The 15,715-nt window shown below is 55.2% G+C and overlaps 1 protein-coding gene across 5 annotated transcripts in view; it reads right to left on the bottom strand.

The window, feature by feature from the left end:
* Nucleotides 1-15,715, bottom strand: part of Wnt7b (Wnt family member 7B) — a 45,445-nt gene that overhangs the window by 18,010 nt on the left and 11,720 nt on the right. For all 5 annotated transcript variants that reach the window (XM_021630891.2, XM_060388888.1, XM_060388891.1 and 2 more), the window contains one exon: nucleotides 5,144-5,370. In XM_021630891.2, coding sequence (XP_021486566.1) covers nucleotides 5,144-5,370 — 227 coding nt within the window. The remainder of the gene's footprint in view (nucleotides 1-5,143; nucleotides 5,371-15,715) is intronic.

The raw sequence follows: 15,715 nt of genomic DNA, 5'->3' as shown, positions 1-15,715 counted from the left end.
ATGGCCCTTGGACAGCCATGGTCTTTCGTCCATGCTGCCTTGGGATAGGACTAGCCACCCTCCATTTTTCCCTCCCTCAGGGCTGATGACAAAATCACCTCTGGGAGAGGTGGAGTTTTAGCCTCAGCCTCTTTTGGCACAGAAGGGGAAACTGAGCCCCAGGGATGCGAGGCTATACTCGAGGTCACCTGGGTGAGCTAGACCACTGGCCCAGAGAGATCTTCCCTTCTAGGCCTCGCCCTCACTATAGTCCTCACAGGGCCTACCAACAAGGTGAAAATTCCAGTTCTGGACGAATTCCAGGTGGCCTCTGAGGGGCTGAAGGATGGCCCAGTCCACCACACCCAGCTGCTGGAGGCTGAAGAGCTCAGTGACAGTGACAGAGTGATCTTCGGGGAGCAGCTGCCTTCCAACGAGGGATGGAGTCCAGGCAGTTGCCTGGGGCCTCATCACATCCCAAGCCAGCAACTGACTTTCAAGCTCCCAACAGTCCCTAGAGTCCTGGCAACCAGGACCCTGGGCATAAGAAATGTCTGCTCTGCTACCTGAGCTGGCCCTGGTGACAGGTTCAATGGGACAATAATACGTAATGCTCAAACCATCACGGCAGTCCCTCTAGCACTGCCATGCCTCATGCCCATCCACCCCAGTTCACTCGGGATGCCCTGGGCAGAGTGTGGCCTAGAACACAGCAGGTATTCAATGCCAGTAAGCTGAACTACCACAGAGGCCAATAATGGCAGCCACTGTCCCTCGCACTGCCCCAACCACCATGCCCTGGAAAAAGATCATCAGATCCAAGTTCCAATGTTCCTTTTGCCCTGGCCAGGTGAGCCAGGTCACTGGCATCCCTTCTGAGAACAGTGTCGCCCGACAGAAATCTCAAGCAAGCAACAGGGTATCTTCTGAGGTTTTCCAAGGGTCACATTCAGAAAAGCGGAAATGACGTGGGATGTGACTATGGGTGATGTTTTATGTAGCCAATATTTCAAAACGGTACATTCTAACATACTGCAGGACAAATATACCGCTTGCTTCCGGGGTCTGAGCCCTGTTCTGTCAGCAGAGGCAGCCGGTGCCCTTCTGAGGGCACTGCTTCCTGCCCCACAAGGGCCTGCTTGCAAAGCCCTGGCAGGGCAGCAAGTACATGTGACCAAGGGTTACACCAGACGGCAGAAAATGGATCGATCTACTCCCTCCCCAGGGGCCTTAGCTGCCCACCGCTGCTGTTAACACTGGTGGGCCTGGCTGTAAGGATGCTGTCCCTGAAACAGAGCTCGCTCATAAAGCCAGCAGGAGTCGGCCTCAGTCTGCTCACGTGAGCTCAGATTAGGGGTGGCCGTTATGCCTGGTCATGTCTCAGAGCAAGCACATGATGGGCAGAGCCCTGCGTTCTGGATCTGGGGACAGTGCAGACCACAGTCCAGGCCAGGTGAGTGGGTCAGAGGGTCTGGGCTCAGGAGAGGAACTGGGGTTCGTGCACGCTCAAGGGGAGACCCTTTCTGCTCAGGATCTTCTGGATGCTCTGAGCTCTTTGGAGGCTCATGGCATCCTATCAGTGTCTTTCAGCCTCAGCTCTCCCCCAGCTTGCATCACAAAGCACCTGCCCTTTAAGAAAAAACACTTTCTGCTTCCTGGCCTCAGGGCCTTGGCACATTCTGTTCTCTGGAGCTCCTTCCCTGGGCTCCCCTCTGGGGAAGACTTTGCTGAAAGTCCTGGCTTGATTCTGGTGACTGTTAGCAGCTCCCTCACTTGCAAGGGAACCCACATTTCTAGCAGGCTACACAGGTATCCCCACGCATCTGGCCTCATGCCTCTGCTCTGTCCCTCCCCATCTCAGGGCAGAGCTGGGCTGCACTTACAATGTATATACCCTCAAGGTCACTCTCAGTCAGTAGAAGAGACCATCGGAAGAGTTCTGGACCACCACCCTCCACGGAGCCTTGTGCGAACAGTACGGGACAGGCTTACCAAACAAGGAATACCCTGTCAGCAGCGGGAAATCTAAAGACTGTCTTGACCGTCTCAAAATAACAGAGCCACCACTCCTCTCAGTGTGCCAGACTAGGCTAGTGTCATGGTCATCATGGGAGTATTGAGCGTCCCGTGCCTGGAGATACCCAGGCACTTGCAGAAGGCGTTGCAGAAGGACTGCAAATTTGCAGAGGGGCTTTGCTGAGGAGGTTTCTCTTCCCTTCAACATTTAAGCTGTAGGATTGGTGCAAGGTCACAGGCAAGGCCTAAAGGGGGCTGTCCCACCATCCAGACCATTGCCCCTCTCGGGGACAATCATTAATTGGCCCTGCTCGAGAGGCTGCTCCCACGAGAGCACTCCGGCTGCCTGCCAGTTCACAGCCGGGCTTCCGGGCATGTCCAGGCATCCAGCGAGCCTCTCAAAGTGGCCAGCTCACAGCCTGCTTGCTGCTTCTGACTCGCAGCCACTGAGAATGGAGAAGGAGCCTTCTCATATAGGCAAAGCCCCTGCGGTTCTTGCCCTTGCTCCATCAGCTCGGCCTGTGGCCAGAGCTTCCCTGCTTGAGTGCAGCAGGAAGCCACAGGAGGCTAAGGCAGGGCAGCAAGACCCAGGCTGGGCTCCAGAAAGCCTGCCCATCCCGGGGCAGGGAGGTCTAGGGACAGGCACAGGCTGACCCAGCTTGAAGGTTTGGAAAAAGGCCCCCAAGAGGAAGGGGGATAAGCCATAAAGACGTATAGCAGAGGGGAGAGGCCTCTTGGGTTGAGAAATAAGGCTGAGGCAGACAGAAAAGCCTGACGTGGCTGAGTTCTGGTTTGAGGGAGGCAAGGTGAGGGGCTCCAGGCCAGGAAGTTAACCTGACCACAGGGCAGTAGAGAGCTACTGCAAAGATTAAGCATTGCTGGGTTTTGTTGGTGGCGATGGAGTTGAAACTCAGGTAGACTAGGAGGGCCAGTAGCTAGCAAAGGTGGCAATGACAGGCCCGTACTGTGGCGACCTGGTTTAGGAGGTGCTGGGAAATCAAACCCAGATCCTTTGGTGTACCAGGCTGGAATTGTACGCATAGAACAAAAAGGAAAGGACACAGGCTAGCTCCTGTCTGACCCAGTACCTGGGTCTGTGGAGGGCAGGAGGCATTCACAGCTTCCAGAGGAAGACCAGAGAGAGAAGCAGCCCCGGCGAGGATCTTGGAGTAGACAGGTAAAGAGCAGAAATGACAGTAGGTGTTCAGGAGGGTAGGGGGAGCTGGGCACAGCATATTTGCGAAGCCAGATGCCATGCAGAAGAGCCAACGTGCGTGGGGGGGGTAGTAAGACTCAGAATATAGGTGACAATGAGCTGTCAGGCAGGGCTCTGTGGAAAGAGTCATCCATGTGTGCCTGGGAATAGCGAACAGCTAGAGACAGAATAGCACCCAGGTTGATGAGTCAAGATGGAAGACAGGGATTGGGGACAGTCAGCAACACAGAGGCCATTAATGACCTGGACAAGAAGCTACACGGAGCCGACAGCTGTGGGCTGGGTTATCAGGAAGCCTCCCAAGGGCCCTGAAATGTTCTGGAAGGTGGGATGAAGTGCCAGGTTCTCCCTAGGAGAAGCACCTGAGGCAGGCATGGTTCTCTCAAGAGCAGGGGCCACAAACACTGGGAAGAACAGACTATTGAATAACAGCCTGGTCCCCAAGGGAGCAAGGGGTGGGAGGGGCACACGGGGCAGCTCCGCCTCAGTGGCTTCCTTCCTGTGCTGGGGGGCCCAAGGCCACTTCCCAGGGACTATCTTATGATGCTCTTCAAAAGGTGACACTGTAAGGGAGGTAAGGGGACAACTGCGGAGCCAGCATTGCTCCTGAGAGGACAGTGTGCACAGAGTCACTGGGGCACTAGGGGAAGTCTCAGGGCTGCTGTGTGTCTCTCTTCCCTGTGCCCTGTGTTCCCACAGTTCAACCCCCCCTTCTCCGAAGCTTTACCCTGATTGCCAGGTGAGGTGACCCTGAGACTTTGCAACATCGGTTTCTTCACTGTGGGTCTGGTACTCACAGATGCCTGCGCACATGGCACCTGGGGAAGTGGGTGGGAAGCCACACAAGGCGGGCACCTCTGCCCACTACTGCCCTCCCCATCACCCCCCCAGCTGGCACCTGGAGGGAGCGATCTGCACTTGGGTGGCACAGCCCTGGGGAGGGGGCGGTGCCACGTTCCTGGCTGCACTAGGTGCCACCCACAGGCTGCTCACCGCAAAGGGAGTTTTCCCTCCACCACCTCCAGCCCCGTGCTGCTGTTTGCAGCCCTGCAGAGCCAGCTCTGGCCTGAGTCCTGTGGCAACTACAGACCCCTTGGGTATGGAGGACACCGTGGGCCTGAAGGCTAGGCAGCCAGCAGGCCTTACCCTGTTCTTCCATCTTACCTAGAGAAGGCAGTCAGAATCACTGTCCCTGCCCACATGGAGCCCACAGCATTTGTTGGCACCTACTGGTTTCTGGTGTTGAGACCCAGACAAGAGCCTAAGGACACCGAAGCTCAGAGTAGCCCTGAGGAACACAGCTGGATTCAGATCCAGATACTTCCTGGAAATTTCCTTTAAGCCTCCTTCTAGCCCTGCGTAGGGTCCTCCCTGGGCTTTGTTCTTGAAATGTGAAGTGGGCACGGTGTAGCTTGCACTATGCCTCAAGGGCAGGCTCCACCACGCATCCCTGGGTGGCTGTGCCATCAGTAGCCACCCCAGCTGACACATTCTAATAGCAGATCACCGCCTTCAAAGGAAGCATCCTTGCTGCAGGGTCATCACACCTCGGCTCATGGCACCTGAGCACCCTATAGGCTCTGTCTGCCGGAACCCCTCAGCAAGGAGCAGGTGGCATCTCAGTGTCCCCTGGGGGAGTGGCAGCTCTTACCCCTTGTCCAAAGCCTCTCAAGTTCTCCCTGCTTTCTCAATGGAAGCCACAGAAAGTGGAGCAGGGGCTTGGGTACTTGAAGCTACAAAACAGGCCCAGCCACTGCATTGACTCCCCAGGTTCTGCTCCTGTCTATGGGGGGGTCACTGTGCCCCACCCCACCCCAAAGCCCAGACCTAGAACACTCATCCATACACACAAGCTGTGGGCTGTCAGGTCTGGACTTGGGTTGGCTGGTGGGTCACCTGGCCCCCAGCCCACAGGCCCAGAGACACCCTTACCTACTCGGAGTTCTTGCCCGAAGACGGTCTTCTCGCCCAGGGCGGAGCAGTTCCAGCGTCCGAATCGGAACTGGTGCTGGCACTCATCGATGCCCATCTGCGCCCCCTCCCCGATCACAATGATGGCATCGGGGCGGCTCTGGCAGATGGCACGCTGCCGTGGGGCCAGGCCAGGAATCTTGTTGCAGATGATGTTGGCTCCTAGGGCTACCACTGATGACAGTGCTCTGCGGGGGCAGAGAGAAGAAAGGTGTTGAGAACCCCTTAGGCGCCAGCCACCTCCCTCCACGGATCCCCACCAGCCCTGGAAGTGTTAGAACCACAGACCGGTTCACATCTGTAGGACCCACCGTCCCCAGGCCTGAGTCAGATACCCAAATCTCAGATCAGACAGTGTCCCACCTGGCATCAGTTGTCTTGGGGTGGCACACCCAAATCCCAGACCACTGGGCTTCCCTATCTGCTCCTTCTGAGCCCAAAGGACACTTCCTTCAGCTCCCACCTGCGTGTGACCTTGACAAGACACTCTGAGTCTATGTTTCACATTCAGGAAGTGGGTATATAGACACTTGCTGTCCCCAGCATGCAAGTGCAGACACACACCTGAAATAGCTCCCTGACGTCTAGATAAGTGCCTGTGCTGGGAAGAGGCAGGAGCCGACATGAGGTAAGCACCTACTGTGTGCTGGGCTGGGCTCAGAGCCTGTGGTTGCCTTTGTAATGTCTCCTGGCAACTCCCAGGGAGGCGGCCTCTTGCCAAGTTCAGTCTGAGCTTGGAGTATTATCAACACGGTTGTTTGTTTTTGTAATGAGGGGAAATTCGCATAACATAACATTAACCATTTTAAAATGTACAGCCCCGTGGCCTTTAGCACACACACAGTATTGTGCAGCCTCCGCCTCTATCAAGTTCCAAGCTTTTCTCAACATCCCAAAAGGAAACCCTGTACCCACGAGCGGGCACTCCCAGCCCCTCCTCCCCCGGCCCCTGGCAGCCACTAATCTGCCTCTGTTCCCACGAGGCTGCCGCTTGCTTGCTCCCTGGGACAGAATCTTACAATACATGTGGTCTTTGGGGCCGGATTCCTGCCACTCAGTGAAACGCTTTCAAAGTTCATCCAAGTCACAGCATACATGGGTGCCTCGTTCCTTTTAAAGGCTGAATAATATTCCCTTCTCTCTCATCGATCGGCTCCCCGTGGGCGGATACCTGGCCCCGCCTCTCACATGCCTGTCATTGTCTGAGTCCCTGTTTTCAATCTTTGGAGCACCCACTGCTGGGGATGGATTTCCTGGGTCATCGGGTGACCTTTGACCTCCTGGAGTATTGCTAAAAAAAAGGTGGTCCACAGCCGTTGTTACTGATCTTTTGGTTCTAGGCAACCGGAGAAGGAACATTAAGAGAGAGGCAGCCGGGGCCAGTCTCCAGGTTAAGGGCTCAGTTGGTGGAGATCTGGCCTTCCAGGTACAAAGCCCTAGGCTCTGTATGTAGTAACACATAAACGGTATGCGGTGGCTCCCGCCGGCCATCTCAGCACTTGAGAGTTTCAAAGTCATTCTCAGCTACTTGAAGTTTGAAGTCAGTCTAGGCTAAAGGAGATCCCAGCCTCAAAAACAACAACAAAAATGTCTCCGGCTTTAAAACAACAGCCTAGTAGGCTGGTGGTGGTGGTGGTCGTCGTGGTGGTTGGTGCCATGAGCCTTTAATCCCAGCATTCGGGAGGCAGAGAGAGGCAGGTGGATCTCTGAGTTCGAGGCCAGCCTGGTCTACAAATCGAATTTCAGGGCAGCCAGGGCTACACAGAGAAGCTTTTTCTTGAAAAGACCAGTCATCATCATCGTCATCATCATCATCATCAGAGTGGGTTTGCTTAGCAAGGACACAACAGTAAGGAGAAACTGTCAGAGTCCCCCAAAGCTGGCAACTAGGCCTGTGGCGGGTCTTTGAGAACCCGGTGTTTTTCCAGGCCACAGTGCTCCCCAGGCATCTGGGCAATCCCCATGTGGCCTGAACCCCCAGCGTGTGCCGAAGCCCTGTGACACTCAATCTCTGCGGCCCGCCCGCCCGCTCTACCTGCTAATCTGGCCAAGAACCCCCCTGGGTCTCCCGTGACACAATGGGGTGAACACGCCCCAGGCTGGCGTTGAGGAAGGGCATCTGGGCGGGTGGGGCTGGGAGCGGACTGGAATCTGGGGAATCCAGCCCAAAGTAACTGTAGAATCCTCAAGAAACCGAGCTGGGGAAATGAGATGGATGGGAACTCTACTGGGCACATCCACCACAGCAAAGCAGCCACTAGATCTCAAGAGCACTTCTTGTTCCCAAGTTCCCCCAACAGGCTTGGACCTCATGCCTCAACTGCCTACCTGGAAGAGTGCTCAGAGCCACCAGCTAAACTCTGGACACGTAAGGGGACACAGGATGAACTCCGGGCAGCAAGAAATCAGGCCTCCTCTCCCACCTACAGACAGCTTCCTCTGCCACCCAGATGAGACTGTCACTCCCCAGCTCAGTAGCAATCCGTAGCTCCTCGTTGCCCTCTGCCTAGAAATAAAAGCCTAGGGTATTGGCTCTGATGATCCCTCCCTTCTGTCTCCACTGTCCACCTTGACTGTGTCCATAGAGCACTCTTTTATCCTGCTGACCCTCCTCTCTGGCTCCATCTGAAAAATTCTATTCTTCCTTCCATCCACAAGCTCTGGCATCAAGAAGAGGAACACTGGACACCTGTCCTGAGAGTCTAACCTCATCCCTCGGTACCCTGCTGCTTCCGTCTTTATGCCACCTCCGAATGGTAGGTACCTCAAGAATAGCGAGGTGAAAGTACACAGGAAACTACTGTTGGATGTCAGCAACCAGACAACTCAGTTGTGTAGACGATTTGACATGTTTCCCCAGAGACATGGGAGAAGCAAGCAGCATGTGCTTCCTCACGTGGGCTGCAACCTCATCCATCCTTCCAGGAATGCAAACCACCACACACCCACCAGGACCCCCGTGAGCAAAACCGAGAGGCTGTAAAATGCCAAGTGCGCGTGAGGGGGCAGGAGGGCAGAGTCCTCCCGCCCTGCAGTCACTGTGGGCAGCAGTTTTGGCAGAGAGTTAAAAGTCACACACAAAGCTGCCCGGAAATTCCATTTCTTGGCATAGATCCAAAAGAACTGAAAACAGGTGTCGAAACAAAACCTTCTGTACAAATGCTCCCAGCAACACTATTCACAGTCACCAGAGGATGGAAATAACCCAATTCCCCATCGACGGATGAGTGGCTGAAAACAAAATGTGGTATGTCCATGCCATGGAATATTATTCAGCCATAAAAAGGAATGAAGCATGCATTCACGGCCCAGTGTGGAAAAAGCTCAAAAAGATTATGCCATGAGAAAGAAGGCAGACACAGAATCCCAGATGTCACCTGAGTCCATTTAAAGGTGTACACAACGGGTAAATCCACAGAAACAGAAGGAAGAGACATGAGAGGAGGGGGACAAAGATTGACTGTTGACTAACTCTGGAATTCCCGTCCGGGTGATGTAGGCCAGTGGTCCTGCGATGTTATGAAAACACGAAATGGCATCATTTTGTGCTTTAAGATGGACAGAGCAGTAAATTTCATCCTATGTGCTTCTCAACATTTAAAAACAAAAAAACAAACAACAACAACAACAACAACAAAACTGCAATTTACAGCACTCTAAACACCCGAGTGAAAGGGATCCATTAGACGAAGGCTTTCACTGGACGAGGGTGTTGGTACTGCCCAGACAGGAATTCCACCACCTCAGCCCAGTGTGTGACTCACGGGCTACAAGAAGCGTAGCCTAAGTGACCAGGTACCAATCTGAAGATGACATTAAACTTGCCTTCCTTTGCACTGGAGGGAATCCCACTGACAGTACTCAAGACTCCCCCTGGAGACTGGCATCTGTGGGGCCTCCTGCCCTCCCCCCGCCCCACCCCCACAAGCACTATGCTCTGCAGGGGGGTGGGGAGGCGAGAACTCAGAGAGGCCAGGAAACTTGGGAGGGCTACAGTCCCATTTCAGAGCTAGCACCCCACTTCCAGAGCTCAGGGTGGAGGCTGAACTGGGCATTGGGGAACCAGGCAGAGTCGGCAAGTCCAGAGAGGGGTGGTGGGCTGAGAGGTATGTGTGTGTGGGGGGGGGGATCCGTCCTCCTTCCTTTCTTGTTTTAAAAGGATTTACTTATTAATTTATTATTTGCTTGGTGTGTGCACAGGCGTGGGTGTGCCACAGAACACACGCGGAAATCTGAGGGCAGCCTGTGAGAGTTGGTTTTCTCCTTTCACCTTATGGGTCTTGAAGATCACACTCAGGCTATTAGCCTGGTAGAAGCCTTGTTAATCCACTCACCCACCTCTTCCACGCTCTTTTCTTTTCTTCTTGTACATGTTCTTTTCTTCCTGTTGTCCTTTTTATTTAATTTTTTTTTTTTTTTTTTTTTTTTTTTTGGACAGGGTCTTACTCTGTAGCCCAAGCTGACCTTGAAACTCACTCTATAATCCTGCCTCAGCCTCCTTTAATTGGAGGTGAAAGACTAGGCCTGTTTGGGTTTTGTTTTCCTCAAAACCCAATCTAAGTCACTTCTTTGCTGAAAAACATTCATTCATTCATTCATTCATTCATTCAGGCTTACGGTGTAGAGGTCTCCATACACTACCCCCAAGGCACCAACTAACCAGATCCCAAGCTCCTAGAACAGGCTACACCACGGCCCATCTAAGCCTTTGGGACAGGGGAGTGGATTGAAAGCAGAGCCTGTGAGTGGGAAACACGGTTAAAATTCTATCATAAGCAACCGGGTGCCAGCGGGAGGCTAGTGGCGTGTGGGGCCTTGCTGGGGCTGTTGGCAGTGGGGTGGAAGCATGCCTGGCACCCTCACCAGGCCGCCCTGTAGGTGGGCCCGGCTCTCATCCCACACTGGGAAAACCCTCTTCCTAGCCAGCAGCTGCCTGCTCAGGTGTCCAAGTGACCAGAGCAGGGAGGCCTGCGAGCGGAGAAGCCTGGCAGGGCCGTGTGCCTTTGTGGCTGACTTTTTCCGCGGAAAAATTCTGTTCTGGGCTTGTCCCTCGAACGGCTCAGGGGCCCTAGGACGTGGGCAAAGTGCCAGGAACAGTGGGCTACACTGTGAGCTCTGCAAACCTTCCTCAACTCTGCCCCGAATCAGTCTCCTGGAGAGCTCTCAGAGGAGCTGGGAAAAAGGCCTCCAAGCCCACACCAGCGGCAGCAGAGGCCGAGGCAGACCTGAGTCTTGTGATGCCCAGCTCCGGGTTTAGACTGGGCACGGCGACAGGGGGACTTCCCTGGATAACAAGAAGACCCTGCTACCTACCGGAAACTTAAGAGAATGGGGTTGCCTTCCTGGCGAGGGGCTTGAGGAGGGAGTGAAGGGCAGAGGAGAACATCTCAGCCTGGCTCTCACTGCCCAGTGGCAGATATCAGGCTTTCCACACCCAGCCAGCCCTCTAATGCAGCGGCAAGGGCCACGACCTCCGGTGGTGCTCCATGGGAGCCCTGAATATGCCTCTTTGTGGTTGAGCAGGTAGGGCTTAGGCACACTCCCTGGCCCCTCCATGCTTCAGTTTCCTCCTCTGTAAAAGGGGTGTGAGACCATCCTGGATGAATGATAGACATATGCACTCACACCACAGCTAGCATGAGGTGGCATGTGTTTGGGGGCCGGAGGCTGGGGTCACTCTGCGTTCCTTGGACACACACAGTCGCTGCATTCCTGGCTTCACCACTCGCCCCTCGCCCCTGGGATGCCTGCCGTGGGATCCTGAACCAGTGAGTGCCCACTGAGGTCTCCATGCCCACCCAAGGGGCTATCCTCAGGCACTTCCTCCCTCCAACCTAGCCAACTCACTCTGGGTGTGAAAAACAGGGGGAAAAAAACCAGTATCAATGACGCCAGCCAGCACAGTAACCAACCACCAGAGGAGCTGTGTGGTCGTGGATAAGGAATAGATCCTTCCTTCAGGACAGGCCTCACCCTGGGGGCTCCTCCAAGTTCCCCCCCCCACCAAGTCTCCAACATCTCTGGAGAGCACCAGCTCACATTAAAGGCTGGGGGAAGGGTATTCCCTATGTCCAGGACTGAGGTCATCCTGTCCTTACTTGGTATGAAGGCCACTCCCACTTTCCATCAGGAAGAAAGCCCTCCAAAGCCTGTCCGGAAGGGCTAGGAATTTAACCTAAATCCTTCGTGTGCTCATGTTTTCAAGGCTTGAGTCAGAGAAGGCCTACTGTGTGCTAGACTGCACTCAAGGTCCACATGACGTCCCTATATGAAAATGTGTGATAAGAATTGCTACAATTTCCCCAGCATCCAGGAGAGGCTTGGCTGCTGTGGGCTGACAGGCAGGCAAGGGGTGAAGGCTGCAGCCCACTGCACCACCCCTCAGCGGGCGAGCAAATGAGGGACTCCAGTCAGGAAGCTCAGCCACACTGAAACACCCCCTCACAGGAGGACAGTGGTCACGCTCAAGGCTCACATGCCCACCTGAGCGAAACACGGACATCATCAGTGTAGTAGGGCAGGTGATGGCTCCAGGGGCAGCCACAGGGTTCCCTCTCTTCATCCTGGGTGACAGGTCAGTGAAAACTATGCCATTTACCTGGTCCTTTTCCACTTAAATGGCCAGAGAGAAACAGGGTCATTGCTAGCTGCAGAGATGGCCACTGGGGCAGTCTCTCCCACCCAGAGGAAACCGCTAGCCACCTCATAAGGCACAGATCTGTCCTTAGGTGGCCACGGAGCCAGGCACCTGTGTCTGGATATTCCTTTTAAATCTCTACCCACCAGAGCAAATGGGTGCCGTAAGAGCAGTGACCTCTGCCGGGCTCTTTTCTCCGGCCTGAGCCCTTTCCACACGGGACCAGGCTGCCCCCAGGCTGCTGGGTTGGAACAAACACATGTGAGGGGATTCACAGACTGCAAAGACTAGCACGGGATCCAAAGACTGTTTAGAACCAGAACGGAGCTCATCCTGGCCTGGGGAGGAAGAGTCAGGAACAAGAGCTGTCCTCTCTGAAAGGCAGGTCCCTCTCAGGAAACCCTTCCCCAGGACAGGCCCCTTAGCCCTCTGCTCCCACCACCCTTACCTGCTCCAGCTCCTGGCCTAACCCAGGGTTCAGCCTGCCCCACCTCAAGGCCTGCTCCACGCTCTCAGCCTCAGAGGCAGCCTCTTTGCTTCATTCCGCCTACCCAATGGCAGCAGGAGGAGGCCTCTCTTCTTCCTCCTGCTGTGCTCTGCTCTCAGACCTGCTTTTCCCACCGCAAATAAACCTCCTCCCAGGCACTGGTTCTCCCAGCCCACCTGGAGGCCCTGGACCCAGTGTGTGACCCTCCGTCCTATTCAAAAGCCATTTGCAGTAGGCTCTGCCTCTTTGCCTGCTGCAAACTCCCCAGGGCAAGGATCCCCCCCACAACCTCCATCACTGCCAGGTAACTGGCTAGTCCCTAAAATGGTACTGGGTCTCCTGACCCAGTACCACTCTGGAAGGCGGGGACAGGCTGGTCTGGCTTCTCTCTGGGCCCCAAGCCTTGGCCAGGCCAGTTACCCAGCTGCCCAGCAACTCCAGCCCACGCTCCTGGCCCAGGGCGCTTTGTAATTCTTCCTTCTTGGGCATCCTCCGGCAAAATATTTGAAGAATGTTCTAATTATCTATGATCAGCCAGGAAGGCGGGCCTGGGTCCACTCATCCAGGAAGTAACTCAGCAAATCCCCTGGAGGGTGGCGCTGAGCTCTCCCTCGGGTGGGCAGGTGTGTCCAGGACTTTTCCAGCCACCGAGGGCCCCAAGGGCTCTTCCCAGGCTCTGGAGCGCAATGGGGGCATTCTGTGTGGGGGGGGGGGGGAGGGAGCTGGTTGGGAGACAAGACTAGAGGAACCTCAATGTTCTTGCCAGGTTAAGTGGGGATAGGAATGTCTCTGCGGTGCAGACTGGCCTGAGCCCCCAGATCACAGTCCCCCGCTCCCCACCCCCACACAGACATTAGTTACACTCTAAATTAGATAAGACCTGACCGAGGAGAGCTCACCTAGGCCAGAACCGAGCACAGCAGGTCCACTTGGCAGGTCTGTGGAACAGAACTGGTCAGAGTGGAACACAACAGGTGCTGAGGCCTCTGCCCTGGGGCTATCTATCCTCCCCCTGGTCCTCCTTCAGTCTTCCCTCTGCTGGTAACCCCATCTCAGAAACATGGGCAGAGCACAGCAGCTCCAGAGCTGTGTTTTTATTTCTCCCTTTCCCTTTATTTCCCTCCCTCTCTTCTTTCTTCTCTCCCTCCCTCCCTGCCCTCTCTTTCTCTTTCAGGGTCTCACATAGCCCAGACTAATCTCCAAACCACTAAGTAGCCAAGGCTGACAATGAACTTCTGATCCCCCTGCTTGGACCTCAGAGAGTGCCACTTCAACAGTAACTGCCTGGACCCAGGTGAGGTAGTGTCAGAAGGCAGGTCCAGCCTGGCCATCCAGCTTGCCCTTTAGCGTGCCCTGACACAGAGCCTGCACCCATAGACATGGAGCCGAGAGAACCATAAAGTTCAGTCCCCCACCTGTTCTACCCATCCCCACAGTGGCTCCTCGTGGAGAGCCTTGAAGCCTAAACTTACAAAGGGGAAAACAGACTAAGGGAGACCCAGAAGGGGCTGGGGGCCTCCAGGGGATGGAGAGGGCTGAGGGTAGACACCTCTAGGGCGCTGCTTGGAAATTCAGTCACTCCCAAACCCCTCCCTGAACCGCTTGGGCCTCATTTTCCCTTTCGAATATCAAGGGGCTGAGATGAAAGACAGGATACCTGAGGCTAGTCCCTGAAGAAGGCCTCTGTGGCTCTGGGGATTAGGTTCAGGTTCTGCTCGGTCTCGGACTCTTTCCGACCAAACCTGGGCCTCAGTCTACCCATCTGTCCATAGGAAAAACAGTCTGCCCACGGTTGGTTCTCCTGAGGGCAGCCCCTCCCCTCTAGCATGGACCCCGTTTGCTCCCATCTTTCCAGGCCACTGCTCCCCTCAGCTGGTCCTGGTGTTCCCAGGCGAGAGAGGAGAGATTCTGCTAAAGGCTTTCCCACCCTTCCACATAGCTGGCATTCCAGCCAGGCAGCCCAGGACCCCACCCTGGACGGAAAGAAGACTGTCTGGTAGAAAGCAGGCGGTGAGCAGGAGTCCTGAGTAGGTTGGGGTTGCTAAAGATGGGAAAGCCTCAGCCACAGCGTGGCACAAAAGCATGGGCGAAGGGCTTAAGGGGGCTTACGGATTCACCAAGTCCTCCCGGGGAATCACTGTAATTCCACTGACCTCCGACATCAGAAATTTCAGAACCTCTCCTGGTTCATAGGAGAGGTTCTGAACCAACATAACATGAGGAGTCCTGGCTTTGGTGGGTCAGGACTTTGCCCTGGGAAGCGTACCCTGTCCCCCTAGCAGTCAAACAGGACTCCATACCCAGCTCAGTGCCTCCACCTCCAGGAAGCCTGCCTGATCCTGCTTTGTTCTCACTGTTAGGACTGCCGTGTGTGCCCGGCTTGGCACAGGGGCTGAGGGCACTCCTCTCTGGCCTTACCTTTGGCTTTTCTCTTTGCTTCCCACAGTACAGATGGAGACTGCCACGCCCAGAGATGTTAGGGGCCCTGAGGCTGTGAGGCTGACTGAAGCAAAACTAGGGCTGAGACCCCCCTGCCCCCCAGACTAGCATGGTACTCACTATACAACCTATGTGGTATGGGGTGCCCTGGAGGCATGGCTGGCTAAGACACCAACCTGAGACCTAGCGACAGAAGGACAGGTGGGTGTAAGAGGTGGGAGGGAGTTGGCAGGCCCCACTGGCCTACTGCCAGTTTGGGAGTCTAAACACTGGATGGCTGAGCCAGCATTTCCTGGGACACTCTGAGAGTATTCTGAGCTGTGAGTTTGGGGACCAAGTCCCACACACGGAGGACAGAAAGTCACCATCTCGACACAGACCTCAAGGCAAGGCAGTTCTTACCCAAAATCACCTGGCAGACAGAGCCTAGAGAAGGTGGGACCTGCCTGGCCACACAGCACCCAGGGTACTACGAGCCTCAGCCAGGGGCCAGGCCCACCCTTGTCATCTGCTGCCATCACAGCGGGGCACCTGTCTGAGTCAGAAGCCCCCTGGGTACTCTTTCCCGGTCCCCCACCTCATGGCTTCTCTCCATGACCTCAGTGGCCTTCCCAGACAACTGCCTTAGATTCAATGCCCTGGGAAAGGGGCCACTCAATCCCGGTGGCCAGCCTGGCTAGGAGTTCATTATGCCCACTTTCCGGAGGAGGCTCAAAGAGGGGCAGTGTTTTGTCTAAGGCTGAACAGCAGCTTGGCAGTGGTAGAGCCAGGTGCTTTGCCTTTTTGTCCTGCAGCTGTGGCTCCGCTGCTCCTTCCTGGTTCCTTCCTGCTGCCGGAATCCCCACATTGGAAGGGTCAGTTCTGGGCTTGTAGATCAGACTGCACCCTCCCTCCTCTCACTCCCCCCTTCCCCCCTCACTTTGTGAGAGCTCCAGAAGGAATTGCTGACCTGAGAGTTGCCAACCTATAT

The sequence above is a fragment of the Meriones unguiculatus genome, chromosome 8 (genome assembly GCF_030254825.1).
Source record: "Meriones unguiculatus strain TT.TT164.6M chromosome 8, Bangor_MerUng_6.1, whole genome shotgun sequence".
Lineage (NCBI taxonomy): Eukaryota > Metazoa > Chordata > Mammalia > Rodentia > Muridae > Meriones > Meriones unguiculatus.
Note: the sequence above shows the minus strand (reverse complement) of the source record. Positions and strands in the feature narration are given on the sequence as shown.